The 26,568-nt window shown below is 38.5% G+C and overlaps 1 protein-coding gene across 12 annotated transcripts in view; it reads right to left on the bottom strand.

Moving 5' to 3' along the window:
• Window positions 1-26,568, bottom strand: part of ADCYAP1R1 (ADCYAP receptor type I) — a 139,685-nt gene that overhangs the window by 35,570 nt on the left and 77,547 nt on the right. For 10 of the 12 annotated variants that reach the window (XM_061474381.1, XM_061474394.1, XM_061474392.1 and 7 more), the window contains 7 exons: window positions 24,421-24,528; window positions 8,170-8,205; window positions 7,487-7,528; window positions 5,613-5,716; window positions 4,955-5,052; window positions 4,381-4,513; window positions 2,071-2,224 (listed from right to left, as the gene is read on the bottom strand). In XM_061474381.1, coding sequence (XP_061330365.1) covers window positions 2,071-2,224; window positions 4,381-4,513; window positions 4,955-5,052; window positions 5,613-5,716; window positions 7,487-7,528; window positions 8,170-8,205; window positions 24,421-24,528 — 675 coding nt within the window. Of the gene's footprint in view, window positions 1-2,070; window positions 2,225-4,380; window positions 4,514-4,954; window positions 5,053-5,612; window positions 5,717-7,486; window positions 7,529-8,169; window positions 8,206-24,384; window positions 24,529-26,568 lie in introns of all 12 variants that reach the window. The other 2 variants (XM_061474387.1, XM_061474383.1) reach the window with 2 other exon arrangements.

The following is a 26,568-nucleotide window of genomic DNA, read 5'->3' on the forward strand; positions in this document are numbered from 1 at the left end:
CAGGAATATTTATTTCTCTTTTTCAGGGAAAAAGAGAGGGCAAAACAAACACTAAAAAGAGAATACAGGGAGCAAGAATTTAATTTCTACTTCAGACATTTCTTTACTCTTTAAAAGATGCACGTAAAATACAAATTAACGCAAACCAGTAAGAATCCACTGAGAAACCTGGACTTATTTTCCTTTCTAAAACACTAGAAGTGGGGTTTTCAGTGGAAATTTTTATAAAACAATGCAATTTTGAAAGACAACTCTGGGTAAGTTGGATCTACATTTTATGGAAAATAAAATCTTTGGCTAGGAAAACTGCCAACATCTATTCAGGCACCACTGTAAAGATGAAGTGCTAAAACACAAACAAAGACCTTGAAAACCCTAGCTTGCAGCAGTGAATGAGAGTGTCATAAATTGACAGGAACAATTATGTTTCACACATTTTGAAAGGCTGTGTTGATGTCACATTAATTAGTCATTCAACTGATCCACTTAAGTGAGTCTCTGTCAAATCTCATATTCCCACTATCAGAAATAAAAATATCCCTGTTAGACCTATGTGACTGATAAAGCCCTCCTCCTTTAAAAAAGCACACAGAGCAATATTTGAAAGGAAAATGATAGGAAGAAATAAGATGACAGTCGTTGGGGAAAAGAAATCATGCCTATTCAGTTTAAACTGAAGTCCGCTTTTCTCATATGAGACTACCTAGAAAACATTGAGATCTTTGTGCACTTAACAGTTGCACAACAATAAAAATAGTGTTTAAATATCAAACATGGGTCTTGCGCTAGCTAGTTTGCACTGATTTGCACTATATAGAATAGTGTTGCAAATCTGAAAGATGGGAAGGAGGCAGAGCTAGACTAAATATGTTATATAGTTTAAAAAGCACATTCTAGATCAGTTTGGAGTTTTAAACCATTTGCTATATAAATATACATACACTCACATTCATTTTCTTTACATCAAAATGTATATATGTATCTTCAGCACCTTCTTTTCTGCTTCTGAGTATCATTAGAAAACAGGAAGCCTCAAGGCTGAGTAGAGAGCTATTCTTGCTGACTGTGCTTCTGCCCTGAGTAAGGAGCAGGCATTAGGAGAGATCTCAGGAAGACAGCAGTCTATCCAGAGAATTTACAAGCATATTGCATATTTAAGAGGAAAAAATTATCTAGATCAACATAGCCATATGGATTTCTCATTAGTCAAACGAGGACACTGATGTGCTCAGCACATTTTAAGAAACAGATAAGGAACCAGATGCTGCAAAATTCTGAGCTCTTGCTTATTGGTGCTCCCATACAAATCCTTGCCCACCAGCTCTGAGCTGGGGGGGCTGCTTTTGCCCTACAAACTTGCACCCAGAGTCTGGAAGTTTAAGGTATGTAGTTTGTATGTAGACTTTACTCATAAGCATACAGGATTATTTTCAGATTATTTCAGAAGTATGTTTAAGTATAAAAAATGAGTATAAACTTCTTAGATTACATTTAAAATGAATGCATTCTACATTCATTATTTGACTTCTGCACAGAAATGTTAACAAAGAACTGTTTGATTTAATATGTTACAGGATTCCATTTATCTTCAGAAGGCCAGAATGAAAAATAATTACACTGGTTATCATCGTGCAGCTGGCCTTTCTGAAACAAATCTCATTTCTTCACACTGCAAGCTTCAATTTCCCATTCAGGTAGGATAAGCATATGTGGATATCCTTCGGATAAATTTTCAATTTAGCTATTACTGGAAAAAAGGTACAGATTAAGTTTTAGAAAATGGACTAGATAGCATTGCAGATTTGATTAAGATGAAGAACTTGGCATCGAGATCACATCTTGTAGAAGGAAATTATCAGTTGTGGACTGCATCTCTGGAAGAGATGTAGTGTCCTCCAGATTTCAATTCAATTCTATTGAGACAAAAAAAAGCACAGGATGGTTTGGTCTGCAGTGGTCCTTCTATACAAAGACTAAAAGTATCTTTTGAAACTACATGTGGAAATATTAGATGGCTCATGGAGTTGTCTTGCACACTGAGATGCATTTTAGACAAGAAATGTCACATACCCCAGCCAATAATAGTGTACCAGTAGAAATATCTCCTCTCTGGAAAAAAGGTTTCTACTAATAAAGTAAAAAGGTACAATCCCTCAATGAAAAGCCAGAAGTAGTTGGACATGACACAATAGTGAAAGAACACCATCACTGCTTTGCATTCCACCTGCAGAGAATCAAGAAAAACAAAGTTATTTCCATGTCGTTTCCACCTAACAGACAGAAAAAAATGCTTTCAACCTCTCCAAATCTCTTAGGTGAAAGGAACACAGCTGGGACTAATATTATATACTTTTAATAGTAAAGTTTTAAAAGCATGAGAAGAATGTGAGGTTCCACTTAGACAGCAAAGCTTGAAAGGGCAGGTAGTCAATTTTAGCAGTGGGAGATGGTCAATGAGTGTTTGCAGACGGCTTGAGAATGTCTTGCGTTGGTGGGAGTTCACACTGTCAGTGTACACTAATTGTTAGATTTAAGCCCCTTTCCAAGGATTAAGTGCAGAGAAGAAAAGAATCCAGTTGTGTATTGAGAAACCTAATGAAGGATGTGAAATGGCAGGATGACTGTGGAAAGCCCTGAGAGTGGGATCGGAAAGGATGCACCCTCCTGTGTGCAGCTGAGAATTGAACTTCCTTGCCATTTGAGGGTGTTGTCACTCAGGGACAGAAAATGAAAGTAAGCGTAAATGTAAAGAAAGCAGAGTGATTTACTGTAAAAAATGACAGAAGCTTTCATTCATTTACTGTGGGAGGAAAGCAGAGGACAAAAGAGAAAAAAAAAAAAAAAGAAGGAACTGGGTTTGTTTGGCCTGGAGAAAAGGAGGGCCAGGGGAGACAACATTATTTATCTCTACAATTACCTGAAAGGAGGTTGTAGAGAGGTGGGGGTTGGTTTCATTTCCAAGAATGGCCTCAGTTTGTGCCGGGGAAGGTTTAGATTGGATATTAGGAAGAAAATCTTCACTGAAAGGGCTGTCGAGCTTTGGAACAGGCTGCCCAGGGAAGTGGTTGAGTCACCATCCCTGCAGCTTATACATATACACTTGTATATGTGACACTTCGGGCATGGTTTAGTGGTGGACTTGGCAGTACTAGGTTAATGGTTGTACTTGATGATTTTAAAGGTCTTTTCCAATCTAAATGTTCTATGATTCTGTGTTTCAGTGATAAAAGTCTTAGATGAAAACTGAGTTCTACCCTGACTCTGCGAGAGTATGACATACTTGCTTTTCCAGTATTGCATCCCAGTGAAACATCATTAGTCCTACAAAAGTAGGACTTTTCAATAAATCATAGCAGAATCAGTGTATTAACTGAAACTCCTGCCTGGGGCAGTAGGCAGCTGACAATTTTGACTGGTTCCCATTTGCCCTCCATCCTCTGGGTCAAAGCTACAACCAACATGTTGAAACCATCAGATACTGAGTTTCTTCATGGAAACTGTACCAGGGCTGAAGATCTGGTCATTAGACGGCTTATTTTAACATGTTCAAAACAAAAAAAGCAGATGCCACTATTAGAAAAGCAGTATGAACAAGCTACACATCTAACAGGGCTTCAGCTTTATCATGGAGAAGAATTAAAACCAAATCTAGTTTCAGTGACAAAGAAAAGGGTGATTAAGAAACTACACAGCTGCATTTTCCTCGTGGAAATGACTCATAGGGAATTTAGCTCATAACTGTATGGATAAAGGAGATCTCAGTTTGGGAATTCGCTGCAATTTTATCACAATTACACCCAATGAGCTGACTTATCAAATCAAATACTAGCCTTAAATGTGAAAGGAATTGGAATTTACATGTAATATAGAGCTAAGCGCATCTGTGAAAGAGACTGCTTTCCATGAAACCGCACACTTTTAACACATAGATAATACCAATGATTTTTTTGAGATGGTGACCCTAAGAGGTATTTGCTATGACTGAATGGTCACCCTACTGACATATAGCTCTGGCTGACATCCAGAACAAATGAGGCTCTAGAGAAAAACCAGACCTTCAGATGAAGGAAATTGCTTGTGTCTGCTCACATCCCACCTATTACTATGTAGATCTGTGAAAGGGAGAAGCAACCTGAGTATAGTCAGAAATCAAAACCTGTAGATTTGTTCTGAAGGATGGAATGCTGGATGTTAATGACACCATGAGACAATAAAATCCACAGTTTTGCTGTAAACCAGGAGGGAAATTTACCACTAATTACCTCTTCTCCCAATAGCTTCTCAGTTTATGATACCCAACAGACTGCTGCCTGCCTGTTTTTTTGTTACTTCATGCTGAAAAGAATAAAGGAAAAAGGCTTTGGCTTCGGTTTTACTTACTGTTGAGATGAAACAGTGGTTGCCATCCTGTTCAGCATACAGAACACCATCTTTAATGAATACAGATATTGCACGAAGGATGAATGAAACAAAGAGGTTCATGTGGATAAAATTTCGAGTGCAGTGAAGCTTCCTAGAGAAGATAGAACAAAGGGAGAGGAAAAGAACAGGGAGGGAAAAAAAAATAAATTTTCTTTCAGGGAAATAGCACACTAGGCCAGTCTGCACACATGGCCAGAACATCTTGGCACTAAGAACAGCAACATCTGAAAAGCAGGAGTGTCGACAGTACTGATACTAAACCTGACCAAGAGTAGTATTTGGAGATTTTCCTGCAAAAGCATGCAGGTTAGAATAAAATATAGCCAGCCCAATGCAGCTTCTGCAGTTGCATTTACAGTCTACTAAAATGTGACTACTAGATTGTGTCCAAGCTGGGATAACCACTCTATTAAGTTGTCTCCCTCTTATTCTGCATCTGGTGAGACAAAAGCTTAAACATTGTTTTGGGCAGATGATCTCCCGTTTCTTTCCTCCAGTGACTGAACAACTCATGGCTTATGTCCTGACTCACCTGAAACGACACAGGATCACCATGGCAGTGGTTAAGGAAACAAGAGAAGTGCTGTATCCCACAGTATACAGAGCCTTCACAGATAGATAGTAGTAATCCTTGGGAGGCAAAGAACACACGATTAAACAGTTCATCTATGGTCACATCTTCTTTAGCCTGTCAATGTGCAGTGGGAACCATAGGCAGGACTTGTTTCTTGAACAGCCTCGTTGTTTTCTCCTCTTGGTTCACCTGAGATCTTACTTCATATTAGAGCCTTGCTCTATGCCTGGCATGCCCTTGGGTCTGCATACCGTGAAGCTTATTTCTCAGGGAGCTAGCAAAGGATGTCTACGTTCCTTTGACCACTCTGCATGCATCTTCAGAAAAAAAACCTAGTTGACTAAGGGATTCTTTAGTCAATAAGGGAGGAACTGGAGGCTAATCCATGCTTCTAGAAGTTAAAAGCTGTATCAACAGTAAACACTCATATTCTGAAAATATTCAATACAGGAATAGAAAGAATCTCACTTCTCACATTTTTATGCTTATGAATACCTGATTATTTCATTCTAATCACCATCAAATCAGAACATGAGCATAGGCTGGACAAAAAGCAGCCTGTTGCTTCCCCCCCCCCCCCCCTTCATTTGTTTTTTATTATAAGATTCATTCTCACCTGGTTATCTGACTCTGTTTCATTTTCATCAAAGCCACAGGCATCATAATAATGAGGAAAAGGTTCAGACCAGCCATCTTCAGTGCAATTTCTGCTGATGTCCCCTATGCCAAGTACATTTGGGAATGTGACATGGCTGAAGCAAACTGCAGTACACATCCTCCCTCCCTTTTGGTACATGACCAAATCAAAACCCACAGTACTACTGGGGGTACTATTTATCTGGCTAGCCATAGAAGACTTTAATGGCATCTTGAAAGTTCAATGACATTTCTAATGACCCAGTTCTACAATAGGGACCTACAGATGTTTACTACTACAACTGGTCACAAGAGAGCAAAAAAGGTTTAACCAGTATAGTCAGTGACTCCAAGACATCGAAGACCTCATTCTCAAGTGGGTACTTAAAACAGTGGTCAGCTAAATGTGCATTTCTCTCCATTGACTCTGAAAGGCATCCAGAGAATACAGATTTGATGTAAACATCTACACTTCAGATGGCCAAAGGTTAGGTCCAGTACTTAAACACTTTGTGCTATTAAAGATAATCTATATATAAGACATATGCAATGAACTGGCAAAAATACACAAGTCTAACATGATTTTTTGGAGCGGCTGCTGAAAGCCAGGCAGGAAATTATGGGATATGTAAAATAGCTATTATATGTCTATGATGAGGCAGCTGGATTGTTCTCCTATACTCAGATAACATGTATCCCACACATTTATTTTCAAGACTAGGCTCTGATCTAAGTGACTTTGTGAGAAGTGTTTCTAGGGAAACAAAGGAAAGATGGAGTGGGAATTTTTTCCATCTCTGTCTAAATAGCAAAATGTTCATTTACATCTCCAGATGTCCAGTGTGATTTCAGTTCACAATTTTAAACCTGCTTCAGAGCTTCTCACATTTCCCTGTTCCAAGCCCAGTTTATAAACTTACTCTGAAACAAGTGATTTTAAAGACATTCAATGCTGGCTCAAAGAATACCTCATTCTCTTTTTCTATCTTTTTACCCTAATTGCTTGGCTAATCTCATTTAAGGACTAGCTCCTAAATGGCTTTCACTGACACAGTTAAAAGATTTAAAACTGTATCAGAAAGCAAGAGCTGGGGGTAGAAAAGGAAAGTGTCTCTTGACACTCTCCTACTGAGGCTGCCTCAGGTGGGATGGCCTCCATGGTGCTCTTTTTAAGCACCATTATTCTTTCCAGAGCTCAGTGACCTGGTTGAAAAATTAAAGATGGGCTGCTGCCTGCACTTGCTACTCTCCAGCACAACAGAACAGTTTCCATTTATTGAATTATTCCACTTCTTGGAGTTTGAGCTGTACCATGACCAAAACTGATGGAAATTTCCAAGGTGTTTTGTTGTTTGGTTTTGTGTTTCTTTTAAAGTTGTGCAACTTCACATTCTTAGAGCAGTTTAGTCAAATAGCTCATAACACTAGCAATGACCTTATTTTCAGAGAATTTGCTTGCCATCCATGCAGCAGAATATATCTATTTAATCACAGCATTCATTTAACAGCAGTGCATTACTTCGAAAATTCTAGTAAATTACTCTTGCACATTCATCGCTAGTTTTTTATGGAAAATAAGCACTGAATCACGGTGTTGACTTTCTTTAACATTATTCAGTAATTATTGTTAAATGGGTAAATATAATTTATAACAACACACTTGCTAGTTTTCAAGGCTCAATAGTGGATGAATACATTTTCATAATACTGCTAAAAGTAACGTACCAGAAAATGTGTCACCATAATTAGAACTGATTTATAAAATAATACCTAAATGGAAGGATAAAAGCTTGGAGCTTCCATCTTAACAGAGTTGAAATAAAAAAAGAAACATTCCATGGTTCTGTTTCTTACCTAGAGGAGACTGGGCTGTGCTTTCCAGCAGGTCATAATCACCTATAAAAGTGGAAATCTGGCATGAAATTGTTTTGAATGTGTTTTTTATTAGGACTCAAACTGGTCTCTGCAGAAATCAGTGAATAGAATCCAACTGATTTTGTTTGCATCAGGCCCAAAGGCAGCATATACTCAATTCTGTATTTTTAGAAAGTAAACACACTTTTACTTGTGACTTTAAATCAAAACTGAACCTTTAAAATTAGAAAATTTCTATTGCAAACTGCAAGCACATAGCTAAAAACACATACAATCAAGCTAGGACAAATTTTATTGTAAAACTAGTGAAGTCAAATATTGTACCTTTAGAAATTTAAATTTTTAATCCATAGATATTTAAGTGTGATCAGTTTTCACAGAATTAATGAAAAATCATTTTCATCTATTAATTACAAAAAGCAGTAATTAATTGCTTTTAAGGAAGATAGTTTAATTTTTCTATTTTGGGTTAAATCACATTGTTTTCTAGGAATTTATCAGATTTTTACTTTCACTTATCAGAGTGTTACAAAGACCTACAGGTATTCATCATCATAATGGCTTATACCCAACTTTTCAATAATTTGATATTACCATGTGCTCTACATGCTATCTTCGAGAAGAAAGGTACATAAGAGGTAGTCAGCACAACTGGTTCTTACCTGCATGGGTCTGACCCAGATTATCTACTTCCCAACCTGAAATGAGAGGAATAATTACTTTTATTTTGATAATAGTTTGCGATTTGATTTTGATAATAATTTGCTTCCTGTTAGAGGAATGGATGTAGCACAGCTTAGAGAAGAACTGCAAAAAAAAATTTTGTTTAAATTCTTTTTCAAAATCAGTACTGTACATTTATGGTTGGAAAGCGTTTTTCAGAAGATGGTCAATTGCAATGTACTGCTAGATTTCTGGATATTATGGATTTTCATTAAACTCTAGGAAGAATATGAAAATAGATGAAGCAGCAGCTTTTTTTTGGTTGGTTTAGGGTTTTTTTTTAGAGGAGAGGGAAGGTTCTGAAATAAGAAAGACCCACACATTTCCAAAATACTGTGCTGAAATCCACGGTGATTTGTGTGCCACAATTACAAATGGTACAATGGGAAATGAATAAACTTTAGATTTGCATTAAAAAAAAAATCCCTTCCAAAATAAACTCTTGGGATTATCTCAAACCAAACTCCCACCCACCCTACTAAATAATTAACCTGAACTGCACGCCAGTCAGACTTTCCCGAATCCTCAGGGGAGCACTGGCTCAAACTCGGTGCTGGGCAAGCATAAAGAGCAGCTGCCAAAAGCCACCAGGTGGTGGTGTTGCATCGTGCATGGAGACGAGCCTGACAGCTGCCTTGAAAAACCCCTGCCAGGGGCCCACGACGAGGGAAGAAAATGCTTCCGACTTGACAGCTACGGCAGGTTAAATGTTTACATTAGCTTAGCTCTGTATCCTCTGGAGTAACCACAGGGCTTCAGGTTCTTCTTCTTTAACCCTGAACACATGGTCAAATCTTAACTAGGGACTGGAAAAACAATTCATCAATTTGTACAAGACGGTTTTTATAAAAAGTAAAATCCAATCAAAGACTGATCTTTGATTCTATGGGAAAGGAAAAAGAGAGCACCTAAGGAAACAAAATAGTAAAGGGGGACTTTTGAGTACATTACTGCATAATATGCATTTTATATTTTATACTTACTCAAATACCTTGTTACATAATAAATTTAAATTCATTGATTTCTCTCCCCTAAATAAACCATCTTTTTGATCTTCTAAGATAGAAAACAGTGAATTTAATGTGAAGATGATGGTGTGAGTCTAGAAAACTAAGCTGAAGCCTCAGGCAGGCTGTACTGTGTCTTTGAATTGATATATTCAACATCAAACCTACACATTCAACCCACTAGTTACTTTGGAAGGTTAATACTGAAAGCCATGAACATCCTTGGTCTCCTGGCTTCTCTGCCCAACTGCAGCTCTTTTCAGGGTTTTACATGTGAGAATTCTTGGATGTTTACAAATATTAGGTAAGTCTACTTATTCTAGAGAGAAGTCATCAGTGTTTGGAGTAAATGTTTTCCAGCAAAGATTGTTCAACCTGATGCATCGGACTAAACTACCAGATGCTTCAGAAGCACTATTACTGTGCTCCAGATTCTTGGCAGAATGACAGGGATGCCTCTGCAGAATATTTTGGACAAACCTGTTTGTTAATCAACAGTGGTATAGCTCAGATACAGATGACTATGTTGCTAAAATCTGAATTCAGAATACCAACTTTAGGATATTCTGTGAGAATTTTTAGCTGTGATTAGGCAATTAGAAGATCAAAGAGCAAACCACTATTCTTTTATCACTGTCTTTCATAACCTGCTGCCAGTCAAATCAGTAGGTCATAACTGAACTGCTTCCTTACATGAGGTCACCTCCTCAGTAGCCTGTATCTTGCAACAACCCACAGAAGAAGGCTAAGAAGAAGCTGTGAGAAAAACTCAAAAAACCCCTTCTCTGAATCATAAAAATCCAGTTTTAGTGTATCAGTTGCACAGTGTGGCTTAAATCCTGAAATGTGATATTGCAAACTTTCCAGAATTCCTGTTGGAGAAAGACTGGTCTAATATTACGCAGACTGAAGAACAATGTTCCTGGCACTGTGGCATATGACACTGATGGCTCAGAAAAAAATATCTTTTTTTATCTCTAAATATTTTAAATTTAAATATTTTTTTCCCTATAATCTAAAAAGGAAGAAATATAAATTACCATTATTTCACTTTATATATGGGTGGCAGCTAGTCATACTGATGTTAAAATATTAGACTGTAGTTCATTTTGAATTTTATGATATCTGTATTAAAGGTTAAAACATCATATTAATGTAGTTTTGTGAAGAGGCATTTTATTTTTTTTTAATATACCCAAATTATTACTGCATTTTAACTGTGTTTGGCCATTATGAAGAGATTCATGTTTTTGACAACGTTAATTTTCTGATTGCTGTAGGATGAAACTTGACTTTTATTAGCATGTTTGTCTACATCTGAGTCCTTGCTAATTTGCTGAAGAAAGTTCCAGTACAACCTTTTGCTATACAAGCTTTTAGGCTTGATCCATCAACCTAATTTTCACTAATAAGTTAAGCTACTGGAAAGTCAATTAGATTTACATAGAACATTATGCCCTGAAGTACAGCTAAAAGTCAGAGTTTGTCTAATGAGTGTTGGGATGACATGCACATATACACAATTATATTTCTGTGGGTATGCACATATATATATATATTTATGTATGCAAGCACACAATGAGGGAACATACAGCCACCATCTGGTTTTAAATTCTCACACACTGCTGCTGCCCTTCTCTCTGACACCATATGTTAATGTATCCTGCACCAGAATATGGATGTTTACATGACAGATAACTGTGCCAATGGCTATGTTTGCTCACACGTATGAGAGTGCGATGGAGTTTGCACTCTACTACAGATTTCTAAATACATAGGGAGAAGGCCTGAGCTTGCATATGAGCTGGGCTTGTCAGAAGTCCAGATATGGGCACTCCCTCTTATTTTTCAAACATATACCCTAAAACTGCATTTTTGTGGGTTTTGTTTGTTTGTTTTCACCTGAGTGCCCATCTCACTCTAGAGAGACCTCAGCAAATTTACTCTGCGGTCAATGACATAATGGGCCAAATTGTAGGGCACCTCACTTTCATAAGTCCTCTCATTGCCTTACCTTTAGGACATAAACAACAACAAATTCATGTGTTAGACTTGATTAACAAAGCAAAGACAATTATACAACAGGCTACATGAAATACATTATTATCAAAGAAATGAAAATAAATACACTTTTCATCTGCATTTTGACTGGAAACCCATTTTTCGGGGGTTTAATTAGAGGATTACATTCATGACATACATGAATGACACCTGTGCTCCTCACATGCAGTTAAAATAACAGCACAGCCCAAACTCCAGAAAGATGGACCCAACAACAGTTATTAAACTGTAACTTAGAACACCATTTATTAAATTAATAATTATACGCATTAGTCAATAAACTTCTGTGGAAGCTAATGTTATCCTTGACAAAGGATGGCTTATTCACTATATTGAGAGTGTTATTCACTATTTGACCAGACTGAATAGGCAAGTGTCATGCTTTGGGAAGTAAAGCATACCTTCCATTAGTGCTTTAACTGGCATAATTAATTAGATGTTATTTGCAGTACTACTTAGAGATGCTAGAGAAGGTCCATCAGAATGTTGAACTGTTAATTCCAAAGACAAAACAGAGAAATCAAACACAGAAAATATTTCTTGTTTCTATTTTCTACAGAAAGAGGTGAAAGGGTTTTGGAGGGAAAAGTCAAAGGACTTGCCAATGGCTTCCCACAGTTAGTGGCAGAGACCCAGACCTTCCATCCCCTTTTCTTCCACATTTATCAGACTTTTTAGCTTGGTTTCATTTGCTGAGTCCCAGAAAACATAACTACCTCCTTACTGTCCTCCAACTGATGAGAAATTTGATGCAAGCAATTGTTGCTTCTGATTTAAAGTGAACAGGTCTCACAAAACTAAAGCCAAGAAACAGCCTGTGTATGATGCGCTTCGGAGCTCAGTGCAGCCTTTTAGCTCTTCTGCTTCATGCCAAATCTGTGCTGGCTGCTTAAAGTGTCAGCTGGCATGGCAACTGCTTTATCTCCCATAGGTTTGTTTATCTGAACACAAGTTGCATTTAACCCTTTTGTTCCAGCATTTGTCCCTTATTAGTGTCGGGGGGGGGGGCAGAATCAAAGGCTTCCAAAAACTACCCTATCCTGAAATGACTTGACCACCCTTTTTGCTTATTCCTGTTGCTCCCATCTCAGTATTATGGGCTGTAGGACTGGAGCGGGTAATCCTCCAAATGATTTTATTTTTACATTGAAATCAATGTGCAAAGCCTGCACTGTTATTGCTGTATATTAATTCTGTTCCTTTTGAAAGGGCAGAGACTGGGGCAGAGAGAGGTTATGGAAAACATTTCCTACAATCACTTGTTATCACGCTGTCCAGCTATGTGGATGATGAGCTGATTAAGCAGGAATTCGATTTTTTTTTCCCTGTTTTATACAGCACTGATTAGAAGCTAAACATTCAATTTATAAATAGGAAAAAAATCAGTGAGCTCTCATGCTCGACTCCACGGCATCCACCACATTGTGCCTCTTCCCTCCCTTCCCTATTGCTGCATGCTGCTCTTCTGTACCAGCAATCTGTTCAGCCTCCTGGCAAAGCCACAGTCAAGAACAGCAGTATACTTAGCAGCTTTTCTGGGGCTTTCTGAGCTCCTGACACAGATACTACTTGTATACTGTGCCTGCTGCTTTTAATGCCCTCTGCCCAGTCCTGCAGCTGGGCATGCACACTACCCAACCACCCTGATTCCTTCATTGCAGCTCTTTTTTGAGAGGGGAAAGTGATCCAAAATCAGCTGCTAGTCTTTACAATCTCATTAAACAGGATCTGTAGAAAGTGTCAGCCAGGCAAGGTTATAGAGCACATGGCCTTACAGGTTACCTTTTCCTATGCTAAGTTCTTCCCTTCACTATTTCCAGGTATTTTTGGTCTCTCCAGCCTCATGCTCCATAGAGAATACTTTAAACTACAAATTGAAAGCTGTTAGTTACTTGGCATTTGCTGTATATTGAGACAAAGGGGGGGCACAAAATCACAAAATGGAATATAGAAATCTTTAGAATTAGTAATTTTAAGTAATGTTAAGTTTGATGGCTTTGTAACAGTAGCAATGGAAAATTACTGAGGTGCATGATACATAGAAAAAAAAATAGAGTGCAGCTAGAGAACATACTGAGAATTCTCACAAGATAAATCGTTATAGTTGACATAGTTTTAAGAAAAAAAACTGTCTAGAAGAACAGGACACAGGGATAAGGAGTATCTGGGAACTGCAGGTGTCCAGGATGGGCTACAGTTAAACTAACTGATAAGTAGGAGGATAGGAGGATTATTATGTTTCTGGTGCTAACGAACCAATTAAACTGGTATGAGCATCTCTGAGCATCTGCTTCAAAGGCTGCCAGAAGTGATGAAGATTGTTGAAGGAAGTAAACGACCCTCAGAGACCACCACCACAATTCTGTACGCATTCGAGGAACTCTCTGGAAAATGATGTAATCCATACGTAGCCTCATGAATATGTATGTATGCCCAGTGGCTATAAAAGGACGGCTTGTGTGGCAATGGGGAGACACACGTTAGGAGGAGCTATCCCCCATGTCTCCTGGCGCCGCAATAAAGAATACCTGCTTGTCAGCTTGAAAACTTTGATGGCAAGTTTGTTCCTGGAGTTTTCTCCGAATCAGTATTGCTGTTTGCCTGGTCAAAGGGACTTGTGAACACAATGCTCACAGAGAGACAGTATGAAATTAAATGGTATTGTTCACTGTATTTAGAAAACAAGGAAATTGAGGCAGAGGAAAATTAAGGGTAAGATTAGGAAGCCTGACTCATATGGTAGAACTGGTGCCTAAGGACATCTGAGGAGCTGATCCCATGGGGAAAATTAATCCCTTCCATTTTACTTACTTTAAGACAATTTTTTCTGTATTTTAAATCTCCTCCCATAAAGGGCAAAGAGACTGGCACTTCTAGAGGGTTAACTGTTTTAGACATCTACCACAGGATGTGATAAACTAGCTTCGGCCACTTCTGTTTCCCAGTGGTTTGTGGAAAACATTGAGGTAAAGGCAGAGATGGAAAAAGCCCTTTCTTCCTACATCTCATACTAATCTCAGGGCACATGGTTTCATGACAGAGAAAGGAAGACACAGTGAATCATGAGTAAAGATCACAGAATACCAGTGAGGTCCCATATGAAACTATAAAGGCCATAATACATAGGTCTGGCTGAAACAGGACTGATGTACAGATATGATCAATAACACGTAAGCGGAAATTTTACTTTCCTCTTTTCTTTCTCTTTCCTATCAAAGGAAACTAGCAGTGGACTGAGGTCACCATAGCAACTGCTAAGCATCACCTAAGCATTATGTGTATCCTTATCCTATGAGGCTGGATGTCACAGGAGCATCCATCAGAGTGCAAGAACAACACAAATATGATTGAAGGTTCTTTGACCTTGGAAGAGGCTAGGAGACATACTTCAGGGAAAAGCAAATGCTTTTCAAACAAGAAACATAGAAAATAAGAAACATCCAATGAGATTTGTATCCTGGGCTGCATCAAAAGGAGCATGACCAGTGGGTCAAAGGAGGTGATCCTGCCCCTCTACTCTGCTCTTGTGAGACCTCACCTGGAGTATTGTGTGCAGTTCTGGGGTCCTCAACATAAAAAGGACATGGATCTGTTGGAGCAAGTCCAGAGGAGGGCCACGAGGGTGATCAGGGCACTGGAGCACCTCCTGTATGAAGACAGGCTGAGGAAGCTGGGGCTGTTCAGCCTGGAGAAGAGAAGGTTGTGTGGAGAGCTCACAGCAGCCTTCCATATCTGAAGGGGACATATAAGGACATTGGGGAGGGACTCGTCATTAGGGACAGTAGTGACAGGACATAGGGTAATGGGTTAAAACTTAAACAGGGGAAGTTTAGATTGGATATAAGGAAGAAATTCTTTCCTGTTAGGGTGGTGAGGCACTGGAACGGGTTGCCAAGGGAGGTTGTGAATGCTCCATCCCTGGCAGTGTTCAAGGCCAGGTTGGACGAAACCTTGGGTGAGATTGTTTAGTGTGAGGTGTTCCTGCCCATGGCAGGGGGGCTGGAACTTGATGATCTTGAGGTCCTTTCCAACCCTAACTATTCTATGATTCTATGATTCTGTTATCAGTTATGAAATAAGCCCTAGAGAAGAAAGCATATTAGATCGCTTGCTTAAAGGCAAGAATGAATGTGTGCCCAGCACACCTAAAACCTTGCAACTGAAACTCCTTTCTCTGCTATTTGAGTCAAGAGAATAAAAAAGAATGGAGTAAAGGTTGAAGCATCTGCCCACGCTGCACCTGCACTGATACTTCAATGTATTACCTTTGGATGTTCAAGTGTTCTTCAAACTACTGAGCAGCTCTCAGAATGTCCCACACTTGCATGCTTCCCAGAGAAGCATGATTTTTTTTTATTTTCCAAGGACAAAATAGATTTCAGAACATACTGACAAGGTTCCTGAGCTGCATTATAGCTTTCCCCTGTCCACTGCACTATGTCACCTTGCAAAGGACCAATGAGCTGATCTTTAGCTGAAATGTTCTTGGTTGTGATATATGTTTGTGTTATCAGAGACACGGAGTCTTATATCTTGGTAGGAAAAGTCATAAAATATCCTTTTCCTGTAAAAAACATCTATGAGGCCTTACATACTCAACTGGAAATTTAGATACAGTTAACATTCTTTGATGGCAGTATTTTCCTCCCATTTCCCTCTGCATTGCAGATAGACTTTGTGATGCTGTGACTGAGGAGACATGCTTAATTATAGCTTGTCCTCCTCGCTTTGGAAAAGCTGAAGTAATCCCATGGCTTTACTGCCTGTGGAAAACCGAGGGATGAAAACCAGCAGGAAAAGGCTTGTTATCCCATAGCACTATTAGCCTGGTTATTGGGAAGGCTTATTATTTTTAACATCAACACTTGGTAGGTCTTTTGTGCTCATTCCTTATGTCACAGTTCTTCCTAAGGCTTGCTGAACACTAAGCAACAATAACACATAGGCAATTTGCAGACAGCTTTGAAAGCTGTCCAGAACTTTAGCTGATGTATATATGTTTGTATATATAATACATATAAAGCAGACACCTTTGCATTTAGCTTGCTTTTGAATGCTACATAGGATTTCTTATGAAGTGAAGGATGAAACTAAGGTATGCATTAAGCTCTGATGGCTCCTTATTATTCCCATGATGAAAATGCCATAGGATGGGTCATGTCTGTTTCTCCCCTCGGTTTACATGTAGGATGCTTAAATACCAACCAAGGGTGAGATATACTTGAATGGAAATCAAGACCTTTGCATTGATCTATTGCCTTGCCTACTTGACAGGCAAATGCAATTTCCAATTTCAGTCTGCTGCAATGCTGACCTTAATTTCAGCTAGTAGCAAAGAAAACCCACATCTTCTACTTCAGCAGAAAGTAAGAGCACAATCTTCCAGATACATTTTGTTGTTTAGAAGGCCCCTGATCTTTAACAGTCACCTTGTCTTTTTGTCTATATAAAACAATATACCTCAAAGTAATAGAAATGTTAACTTGCAAATATTTTCAATAGATTTCACCTTGGGAAGAAAATGACTTTATTGTTTTTTCACCCAGTTTGGGAGTATGCACCAGTTTCACAGTGGTATGCCGTCAGTACTTAAAAGACTTTATCAGGACTGTTTCCCCAGAAATTACATAGAAGGGCTTTCTACATATGAACATGTAGTATAACTTCCCCTCTCATTAACTCTTCTCTTGTCATCTTATTCTGATTAGGGATAAGATCTAAACTCGGACAGGAGAAAAGAAGCCACAGATGAGTTCCCAAATCCAATTAACCCTGCATTCACAAATCCTGTTATCCGCCCATGACATATCTAGTACAGAATATATGAGGCTTGGTGTTCTTACAACACAGTACTTGAGTGTTTCAGTGTTTTTAATGGGATCAGTAATAGACTATTTTCAGTAATAGACTATTTTCATTTTCTTGTTCTCAGGGACAATAAAGCTCATTGGCTAAGCACTAAAGTCATAACTTCAAGTGTAGCAGCAAGCCAAATACTTCAGTTCAAAAATGTGAACATAGGATATAATTTACTCTTAAACTCTGTAACACCCAGATACATTCTTTATTCTACTGAATTTTAATTAGGACCCCTTAATCCTGGTATCAACATAGAATGCTTTTTATTTTGGTGAAAATTATGTGTATTTTCTCTGTTTCACATAGTAAACCATGCTTCGTAGTAATGGTCTGTTGAGTGTAGCAGGTAGTGTCCTAGAACTGAGCACAAGATAAACATTCTGAATTGCTGGAAGATTCAGTAAAAGCTAATCATATTTATTATTTGGATTTGTGAATGAAGGTGTTTTTGCAACGTGGAGCATCACAAACTGCCTATTATAATTTGTATTAGTTTTTACTGCAAATCAAAGATCTATAAATATGCTCATTTCTGATCTGGCCATTGGTTCATTGAAGTAATGCACTTTATAGGTTCCAGAATAACTCAGCTGTGCAGGACAAAGAAAGAAAAGCACAGTCTTAGCTTCTGTAGATTTCCACTGCTAGGCAGCCTCACCTTTGTCTGGAAAAAAAAGTGGAAAAGAACAAACCAGAAAATTTTCCATCCAGGAGTGCAGATCACTGTGTTGAGGCCATCTTTAGGTCTTGTTATGTCACACTGAAATGCAACATCATAGCTTAACACATGTTTTTTTTTAACTCCTTTGTAAAGATACCTTAGAATGCTTTAAATATACCCCTTTCTAGAGTGGTTGTCTCTAGAGGTGGTACTGGAAAGCCACTGGAGAAGGCATAATATACAACAGCAACATCATGGAAGCTACAGCTCCTGATGAAAATAGAACTGAATTAATAGATACCAATGAAAGAAATTAATGTTGAAAAGGAAAAGAAATTAAAAGCCACTGTAAAACCTTAACCTACTAGATTAGAAAAAACTCAGGAACTAATGTTTTTCTCGTGTGGAGTGATTTAAAAAAATACCTTTTTGCTCACAGTCTGCAGGAAATGAAAAATTCTGGTGATCTTGAAGGATCAGAGAAGTGAAATGAAATTTTACAAGGAAGTGTCAGCCACCACATAGCATGCTATTTAACATTAGGCTTTCTGTATGATGTTGCCAGCAGTTCAAATGTTAGTTCTCAGTTCAACTGAAGTGAAGGTTAGAGTGTATTTTCAAATTAAAACCAGCAACAGCTGGTAATTTAAGCTAAATCCATAGTTTGTTTTTGGTTTTTTGCCAAAGCATCTCTCCATGTGACTGTTTTATTTGCTTAATTTTTTTTTTGTAGACTCTCTTTTTTCTTTTTCACTTTTAATGCATATGGAAATCAGACAACCAAGTCAAGGAAGCCAAATTCCTTTCTGAAATTCATAAAACGAACAGCCTCCTCCAGTGACTTAATTAAACTCAAGATAAGCATTTGAGATAGGTCAGATCAAACAGCTACAAGTGCTTATTACTTTCCATCTACTGAACCAGAAATCCATATGATCAGTTCAGACTTACACATATAACTTTTAGACATTTAAAGCCAAGTGAGATAATTAACCCCTACCCCCTCTTTAAGATTAGCATATCATATGGTTTGGCTGCTGTTATACAAGCAGCTATACTTACAGGTGCTTCAGTGCTTCACCAGAAAATCTTTTAAAAGTATAATTTGAAGTTATTCCTACTGTTTTTAAAAATTATTTATGAACATACAAAAATGCTGCTGCATTAAGAATATGCTATTCATAAATATTAATATCAATGCCTAGCCTAGTTATATATTCTAGAAACATAGCAACAGCCAGAAAACACTATAACAATCCATAAATGTGATTAGCCATGTCTTAGAAACATTTTAGTTATCGATTAATCCTTTATTTTAAGAACCATCATAAAATTATTCTTTTTTCATTAAGCCCTCATTGAAACAGATATACTTGTCTAATGAGAATTAGCATCAATCATAGTGAAAACTCCTTCTGATTCACCCAAGAGAGTGATTGTGGATATAGATATTTCCACCTTGGGGTCACTGGTGCAAATCCAGCTGGATCTGTAGAGATTTCAAACTACTCCAGATTAAATGTTTATTTGTTTATCGAATGAATTATGAATCTTGCTTTTGTTCCTACTGAACAGATGTCCAAAACCCCCTCAAACCCATCACTACAAGAGGTAACAGCTGTCCCTTTTGTTAGTGATCCTGTAAGGAGATAAATAAAGCAGTACATATGTTTACACTGGACTGACTACTCCTCCCTTAGGGTCATACTATCACACTGCTACAGGTCAAATCTAAAGTACAGAATGTGAACAGGTCTGTAGTCCCTAGGAAAATAATTTTAAAATGTTATTTTATACACATCCCATTATGAGCTTTTCTTTTTTTTAAAATTCTTTTTCTAAAACTAATTACTTTTTATTAAAAAAAAAAGGATAAAAGTCTTTCCTCTTAACAGGTAGCAGATTAGTTAAACACTGGAACAGACTGTATCAGGTTAACCTCATCTTCAGTGAAGGAGATGGGTTAGCTGACATCAGTGACATCAAGATTGGAGGCAGGCTGGCCTGCAGTGATCACGCACTAGTGGAGCTTGTAGTCCTAAGGGATACGGGTCAGGCAAAGAGTAACATCAGGAGTGGAAAGTCTAGGAAAGCAAAATTCCAGCTCTTCAAGGAATTAGTCAATAGGACTTCCTGTGAAACTGCCATTAGGGACAAGGGAGTAAAAAGTGCTAGCAGATCTTTAAGGAAACTTTCCACAGAGCACAGGAGCTTGTGATCCCAACATAAGAAATCGGGTAAAGGTGGAAAGAGGCTGGCATGTCTGTGTCAAACTAAAGAGCAAGAAGGAAATGGACACACAGTGGAAGCAGGAACAGGTATCCTGGGAAGGGAATAGGGATGCTGCCTGGTTGTGGAGGGATGGGGTCAGAAAGGCGAAGGAACAGCTGGAGCTGAACTTGGCAAGGGATGCAAAGAATAAGAGTTTCTACAGGTATGTCAGCCAGCAAAGGAAGGTCAAAGAAAGTGCACCCCCTTGATGAGCATAACTGGCAAACTTGTAACAATGGAGGAGTGAAAGCCTGTGGTCCTGAACAACATTTTTGCCTCAGTCTTCACTGGCAACCTCTCCTCCCATACCTCTCAAGTGGATGGACTGCAAGACAGAGACTGGAGGAGCAAAGTCCCTCCCACCGTAAGAGATCAGGTTGAAGACCACGTGAGGAGCCACTAGTCTATGGTACCTGATGAGATGCATCCCAGAGTCCTGAGGGAACTGGCTGATGCAGTTGCCAAGCCATTCTCCATGATATTTGACAAGACATGGTGGTCAGGTAAAGTCCCCGGTGACTGGAAAAAGGGCAGTATCACACCCATTTGTAAAAAGACTAGAAAGGAGGACCCTGGGATCTACCAACCTGTCAGCCTCACCTCTGTGTCTGGGAAGATCATGGAACATATCCTCCTAGAAGCTATGTTAAGACACATGGGGGACTGGGAGTTTATTCAACACAGCCAGCAAGGCCTTACCAAGAAAGTCTTGCTTGACCAACCTAGTGTCCTTCTATGGTGGAGTGACTACATAAGTAGACAGGGGAAGAGCTAGATATGTCATCTCTCTGGACTTCTGTAAGGCCTTTGACATGGCTCCCCACAACATCCTTCTCTCTAAATTGGAGAGGTATTTGATGAAAGAACTGCTTGGTGGCTGAGGACTTGGCTGAATGGTCATATCTGGAAGGTAGTGGTCAACAGCTAAATGTCCAGATGGAGGCTGCTGACTAGTGGTGACCCTTAGGGGTCAATACTGGGACCAGTACTTTTCAATATCTTCACCAACGACACAGACAGTGGAATCAAGTGCACTTTCAGTCCAAAATGCCAACTGTATCCTGGGCATTAAAACAAGTGTGGTCATAAGGTTGAAAGAGATGATTGTCCCCCTCTGCTCTGCTCTGGTAGGACGCCACCTAGGGTACTATGTCCAGCTCTGGAGTCCTCAGCACAGGGAAGACATGGCCATGAGGCAGTGGGTCCACAGGAGGGCCACCAAAATGATCAGAGATGAAACACCTCTCCTAAGAGGAAAAGCTGAAAAGAGTTGGGGCTGTTCAGCCTGGAAAAGAGAAGGCTTCAGAGAGACTTTATTGCAGCCTTTCAGCACTTAAAGAGGGCTTTTAAGAAAGATGGGGACAAACTTTTTCAAAGGGTGTGTAGTGATAGGACAAGGGGTAATGGTTTTAGTCTAAGAGACAGTAGATTTAGGCCAGATTTAAGGAAGAATTATTTTACAATGGGAGTGGTGAAACACTGGAATGGATTGCCCATGGAGGTAGTAGATGCTCCATCCCTGGAAACATTTAACGTCAGGATGGACAGGGTTCTGAGCAACTTTATCTAGCTGAAGGTGCCCCTGCTCAATTGCAAGGGGTTGGACTAGATGATTTTTAAAGGTCCCTTGCAACCTACACTATTCTGTGATTCTATGATTTCTCAAGAGCCCTCCTAGCCTTAGTTACTTCAGAAATGACAGCACCAGGGAAAATAAATTTCATCATTAAAAATGAAAAGTTAACATATTTGTGTTGGATATAAATAGAAGCAGCAGAAATATCCTCTGAAATAAAGAATAATTAAAAGGTCTATGGCAGAAGTGTGTTGACAGGTTGGCAAATGAAACATTTCCTGTGCTGTAGATGAACACAACACTTCTCTCCATAGTATCAAACCAGCAATATCTCTGAGCATTGCATCCAAACCAGGCAGAGAGAGAAAAGTGTTATGTAATCATATGTTAGCACAATGCAGCTTGAGGGCATGTAGGGGGTGCAGATTACAAGCCACTGAAAAGGAGGGGTCCTAATAGAAATTTGGCTTATCTTGAGCAACAGGCCTCCTGCAGTTATATCAGAAGATAATAATATATCAGCCATCTGCTGATGCACAATAAATAACAGAAAAGTACTTTGCCTGCAGGCTGAAAGCGTCACTGATAACTAGACAGTGAAAACTTTTGGTTGAGTGCATATCCTGTGCAAAGAGTCACTAGAATTGGTTTGACAATAAGGCTGAATGACAAGTAATCAACAAAAATTGATTATAAGTCATGGAGAACTGAAAAAAAAAATCCCAAACAACCAAAAAAAAAAAACCAACCAAAAAAGAAAAAAACATTTTAAAGAGGGAAGAATATTTCCTTACCCATGTCAGATACAAACCCTACTGGACGCTGATGTCCCGTCTTTTCTATTATCCCTAAACATACATGGCTCAGTAAGTGGCATTTTACACACCGAGTCAATACTGAACTAGTATTAGAGCAGTAAAGATTATGTTTAATTATATTGCCTATAATTAAAGCACATAAAATTACAGGAGTAATTATGTTTTTATACCTGATAATTTAAAGAGGGACTTATCTTTCCCCATTCAAAAATTAGGTGCCTAGTTTGAGTGAACTGCCCTTAGTACTTGCTGGATAAAGAGAGGTAGTATTTCCAAGGTATGATTCACCTTGGGTCTGTTAGAATAACATGAATTGCCTTCTGTGGGTCTCTTACTCTCCACTGATTACAGATGGAGTCTAGAGGACTCATATGGAGAAAAACCTCAAGTTTTACATAAGTCAGTTTAGGTGAGGTGATGATTACCCTTAAATTCCATTTCAAAAGAGCATTTTCACTTGATTTAGTGTCTGGATAGTTCAAATGGATGTATTTAAAGCTGAGGATTTCAGCATTCCTGGAGCTGCGTATGAAACAGTCTCCCACAAATTGTGCTCTGTGTGTGGCAATGCAGAGAAGGTGGATTTTGGATTCAAGACTGTAAATGAATAATTCATTGGTAAAATAATCTTTGGGAAGAAAGGATCCTGGGGGACACTGATTAATTTGTTCCTCAATGAGCAGTGATAATTAAGTGATCTGCAGTAGCCTAGATGGGTACTGGGAGGAGATGGACAAAACTGTTAATTATCAGCAAAGGCTTGTTGTTAGCTAACACTGATGGGAAAACTTAGCCTCCTTCAGTCATTCACCTGTGAAAATAAATTCATGAAACCATGGGAGAAAAAAAAAAAAGAATTTTGAGAGAACATCTGATCATTCCATGTAGCTGCTGGAAACAACTTAAGTTATTTCCTCTGGTCTACACACGGTGTCATTACCTGACATATTTTCATGCATTTCAAAGGTTAAGAAAATTGAGGAAGGACAAGGGGGTTTTAGTATGCAAATAGCAGCTTGCACAGGGATTCTTCCCACTAAAAAGCACTAGGTAATATTAATAATTAGGTAAAATAGTATTACCACTATTAAGGTAGGTTCTCCTTTTAGTAACAACTCATTTGAGAGCAGCAGCTAGGTTGTTATAAGGATTGGAGCTGGAGTCAAATAGGGTTTAGATACCAGGCATGGTGAGCACATGGGACTTTTGGTCCAAGCTTCAAAGGGTAGGAGAAAGAGAGAAAAGAAAACACAAAAACCTACCTGACCATCTGCAGTATTTTTTGCAAGACAAGGGACAAATCTGTTAGGCATCAATACATGCTAGAAGCAGAAACAGCCCAAATTTCTAATCTTTCATTTGCTGATGCCAGCTGCAAGGGGCAGAAGGATGGTGATGTCTCATTTCTGTGCACCAATGCACAGATTTTTTGCATCTCTCCAAGAATCTTTAATTCCCACTGACTCCCAGCATAGGAGCTCCTCATATTGGTCATCTCATGCCTATGTTCTCCTTAGGCATGAACAGAACCAACTCTGAGATTTAGTTACTTTCCAAAATAGGTTTGAATTGTGAGGATTAGTTATCCAATACCCAAGCACAATTTCAGGTCTCACTGATTTCAGTGGAGATGGAAGGGAAGAATATCCCCTTTAGAAATTACCGTTGGTGATATTTTCATGTTGTATTGTCTGTGAAGGCTTTTTTCACATGTTCCTTCCCACCCCTGCACACACACACACACACACACACAGACACACAAGCGTATATGCAAACATCCTGGTTTTCTGCAGTATATTTTTTAACTAAAGCCTAAATACACACCTCTGTAAAGCTTGATTTCCCTCTATAGTGAGTATCTAAGGTGAGGTTTTACACTAATGTTAGCCCTGCAGCTTTACCAGGCAGAGGCAAAGAACAACGAGAAAATACTTTACCATCTTCAGAGATGATAAATCTGAACAGTGCAGGACACTTGACAAAGACTATTTCACCCACACTTGCAGGTTTCCAGCATGTAATATTGTCCCACATTCCTGGGCAACCTATGGAAGGAGGGATAAAATACATTAATAGTGGAAATCCATTGCACTTTATAGTTGGTTCTTTTTTCTATCCATGAAAAAATATGTTTGTTTAGAATGATAAACAGTATCATTTTCTAGTAAGCTTTCGCTGGAACAAAATAATTTTCATTCATAGGAATAGCATAAAACAGTAGTTGAACGGCACAATACTGGACAGACTTTACCCTTATAGGAGATGACATTCCTCAGTCTCAGCTAAATCACTCCAGCATATACCAGAAACAAATTTTCCCTTGAGCATGAAATCTGCTATCCAGTAGTACTGGGTTAAACCTTCTCTTATTTATGGATCACATCTTTGATTTAAATTCTATACATTTCTGCTGGCTGTAATCCTTGTCAAAGTTTGGGTACTGGTACATTTTGGAATTTGACTCAGGGTGATGCCCGGAAACTGAAAAAAAGATTCTGCTTCATCCTACAGCCATTTTTCCTGGGTGTGTGAGGGAAGTTCATCTCTTTCCTGTTTGTTTTCTTAAAAAAAAAAAAAAAATACTGGGACTAGCAATGTGATTCCTTACTAAAGAACTGCTACAACATCATTCACTATCTTTACTGAAGTCTTTGCTCTAGAGAATATAAACTCACAATCTCAGAAGAATGGTTTTAACCTCTAGTGATTACTTGCATAAGCTAAAGACAGAATCGGGCCTTTAAAAACTGTTCCGAGATTTCAGATAATCTTTTTACTTGAGGTAATAAGCTTTGAACTACAAATATGAATGGTAAAGATCCAACTTCCTGTTACATGCATGCTGAAAGAAGAGGTGATGACATTGTGGATGTGAGTTGTTTTCTCTTAGGAAAAATTCATGCCTCGTACTACTGTAAATACAACAAAGGAGCTCAGCTCCTGCTTTATTCTGATCACTGTGTCAGAGTTATGACTGGCTGGAAAGAAGCAAACCCTCTTATAATTCTCTAAACCACCATCTTACTAGCTCATAAATCTAGAAGACTTATCCAAACTTATTCAGTGTACAGAAAAACTCAGAGCAATCTCTCAAATTTCCTAATGCTTACAAAAATGATGTAGTGAAGGAATCTCAAATGGGAACCATCTTCTACCTCAGCAGGAAAAGAAAGAAAAACTAAATCTAAATATCTCCACTACTTATTTGCATTTATTGTTGAGATCAAACACATAATCTTATCAACTGTTAAAAGACCCAAGCTCCATGATTTCCTAAGGGTTTTCTGCTAATATGCTCTCTTTGAATATGTGCCAAGCAAAATAAGATCTTCAGTGAAAGCAGATAGTACTTCAAAGTGTCATACTTTTAGACTGGCAGAAGTACAGTATAATGAGTTATGGGTGTTCAACTTCCAAAAACAATGTGGGCTTTATCAACTTTGGGGATAGTAGCAGATTTGCATCACTGGAGAATGTATGTTCACAGGATTGGAACTGATGCATTTTCTCCATCAGCTTTGGTGGCAGGGAATCAAGTTCTCTCTTTTCTCACAAAAATCTAAACCAACTACTACTAAGTGTGCTGGTTGGGCAGTTCTTGAGTGATACAGTGTTTGAAGAATTGTGTCAGTGTCAAACAATGTTACAATCACAGCATATGATAAGCAGTTGGTGATCTTTCTTACAAATTCAATGATGCAGCATCAGATTATGTAATATTCATCAAAAATCATGCAAACTCCCAACCCTGTTAGGTAAGAAAACCTTCAGCTTTGACAGATCCATAAAGATACAATATTACTGAAAAATGCTCATTCAACCATTGCAAGAGCTGGAAAAAAAAAAAAAAATCTTTAAAATTTCTCCCTCCTCCTCTTTTTTTCACTCCTACGCCAGGTTGTTTCCTTTGCCAGATGAGGATCTCATTATACAAGTACTGTGATTCACTAGAATGTCTCCAAAAGGCTCAAAGGCTGGGGCTTGAAAAGTTTTGGGATACAGTTAATGTACTAAAAATGGAAATCAAGATCACATTAAGCACTGTTAGATTTTATTGTCTTTGATAGCTAGCGTCTGTCCGCACA

Source organism: Pezoporus flaviventris, unplaced genomic scaffold (assembly GCF_033815535.1).
Source record: "Pezoporus flaviventris isolate CSIRO_AGI_PZ_B2104156 unplaced genomic scaffold, CSIRO_AGI_Pfla_v1 ptg000079l, whole genome shotgun sequence".
NCBI lineage: Eukaryota > Metazoa > Chordata > Aves > Psittaciformes > Psittacidae > Pezoporus > Pezoporus flaviventris.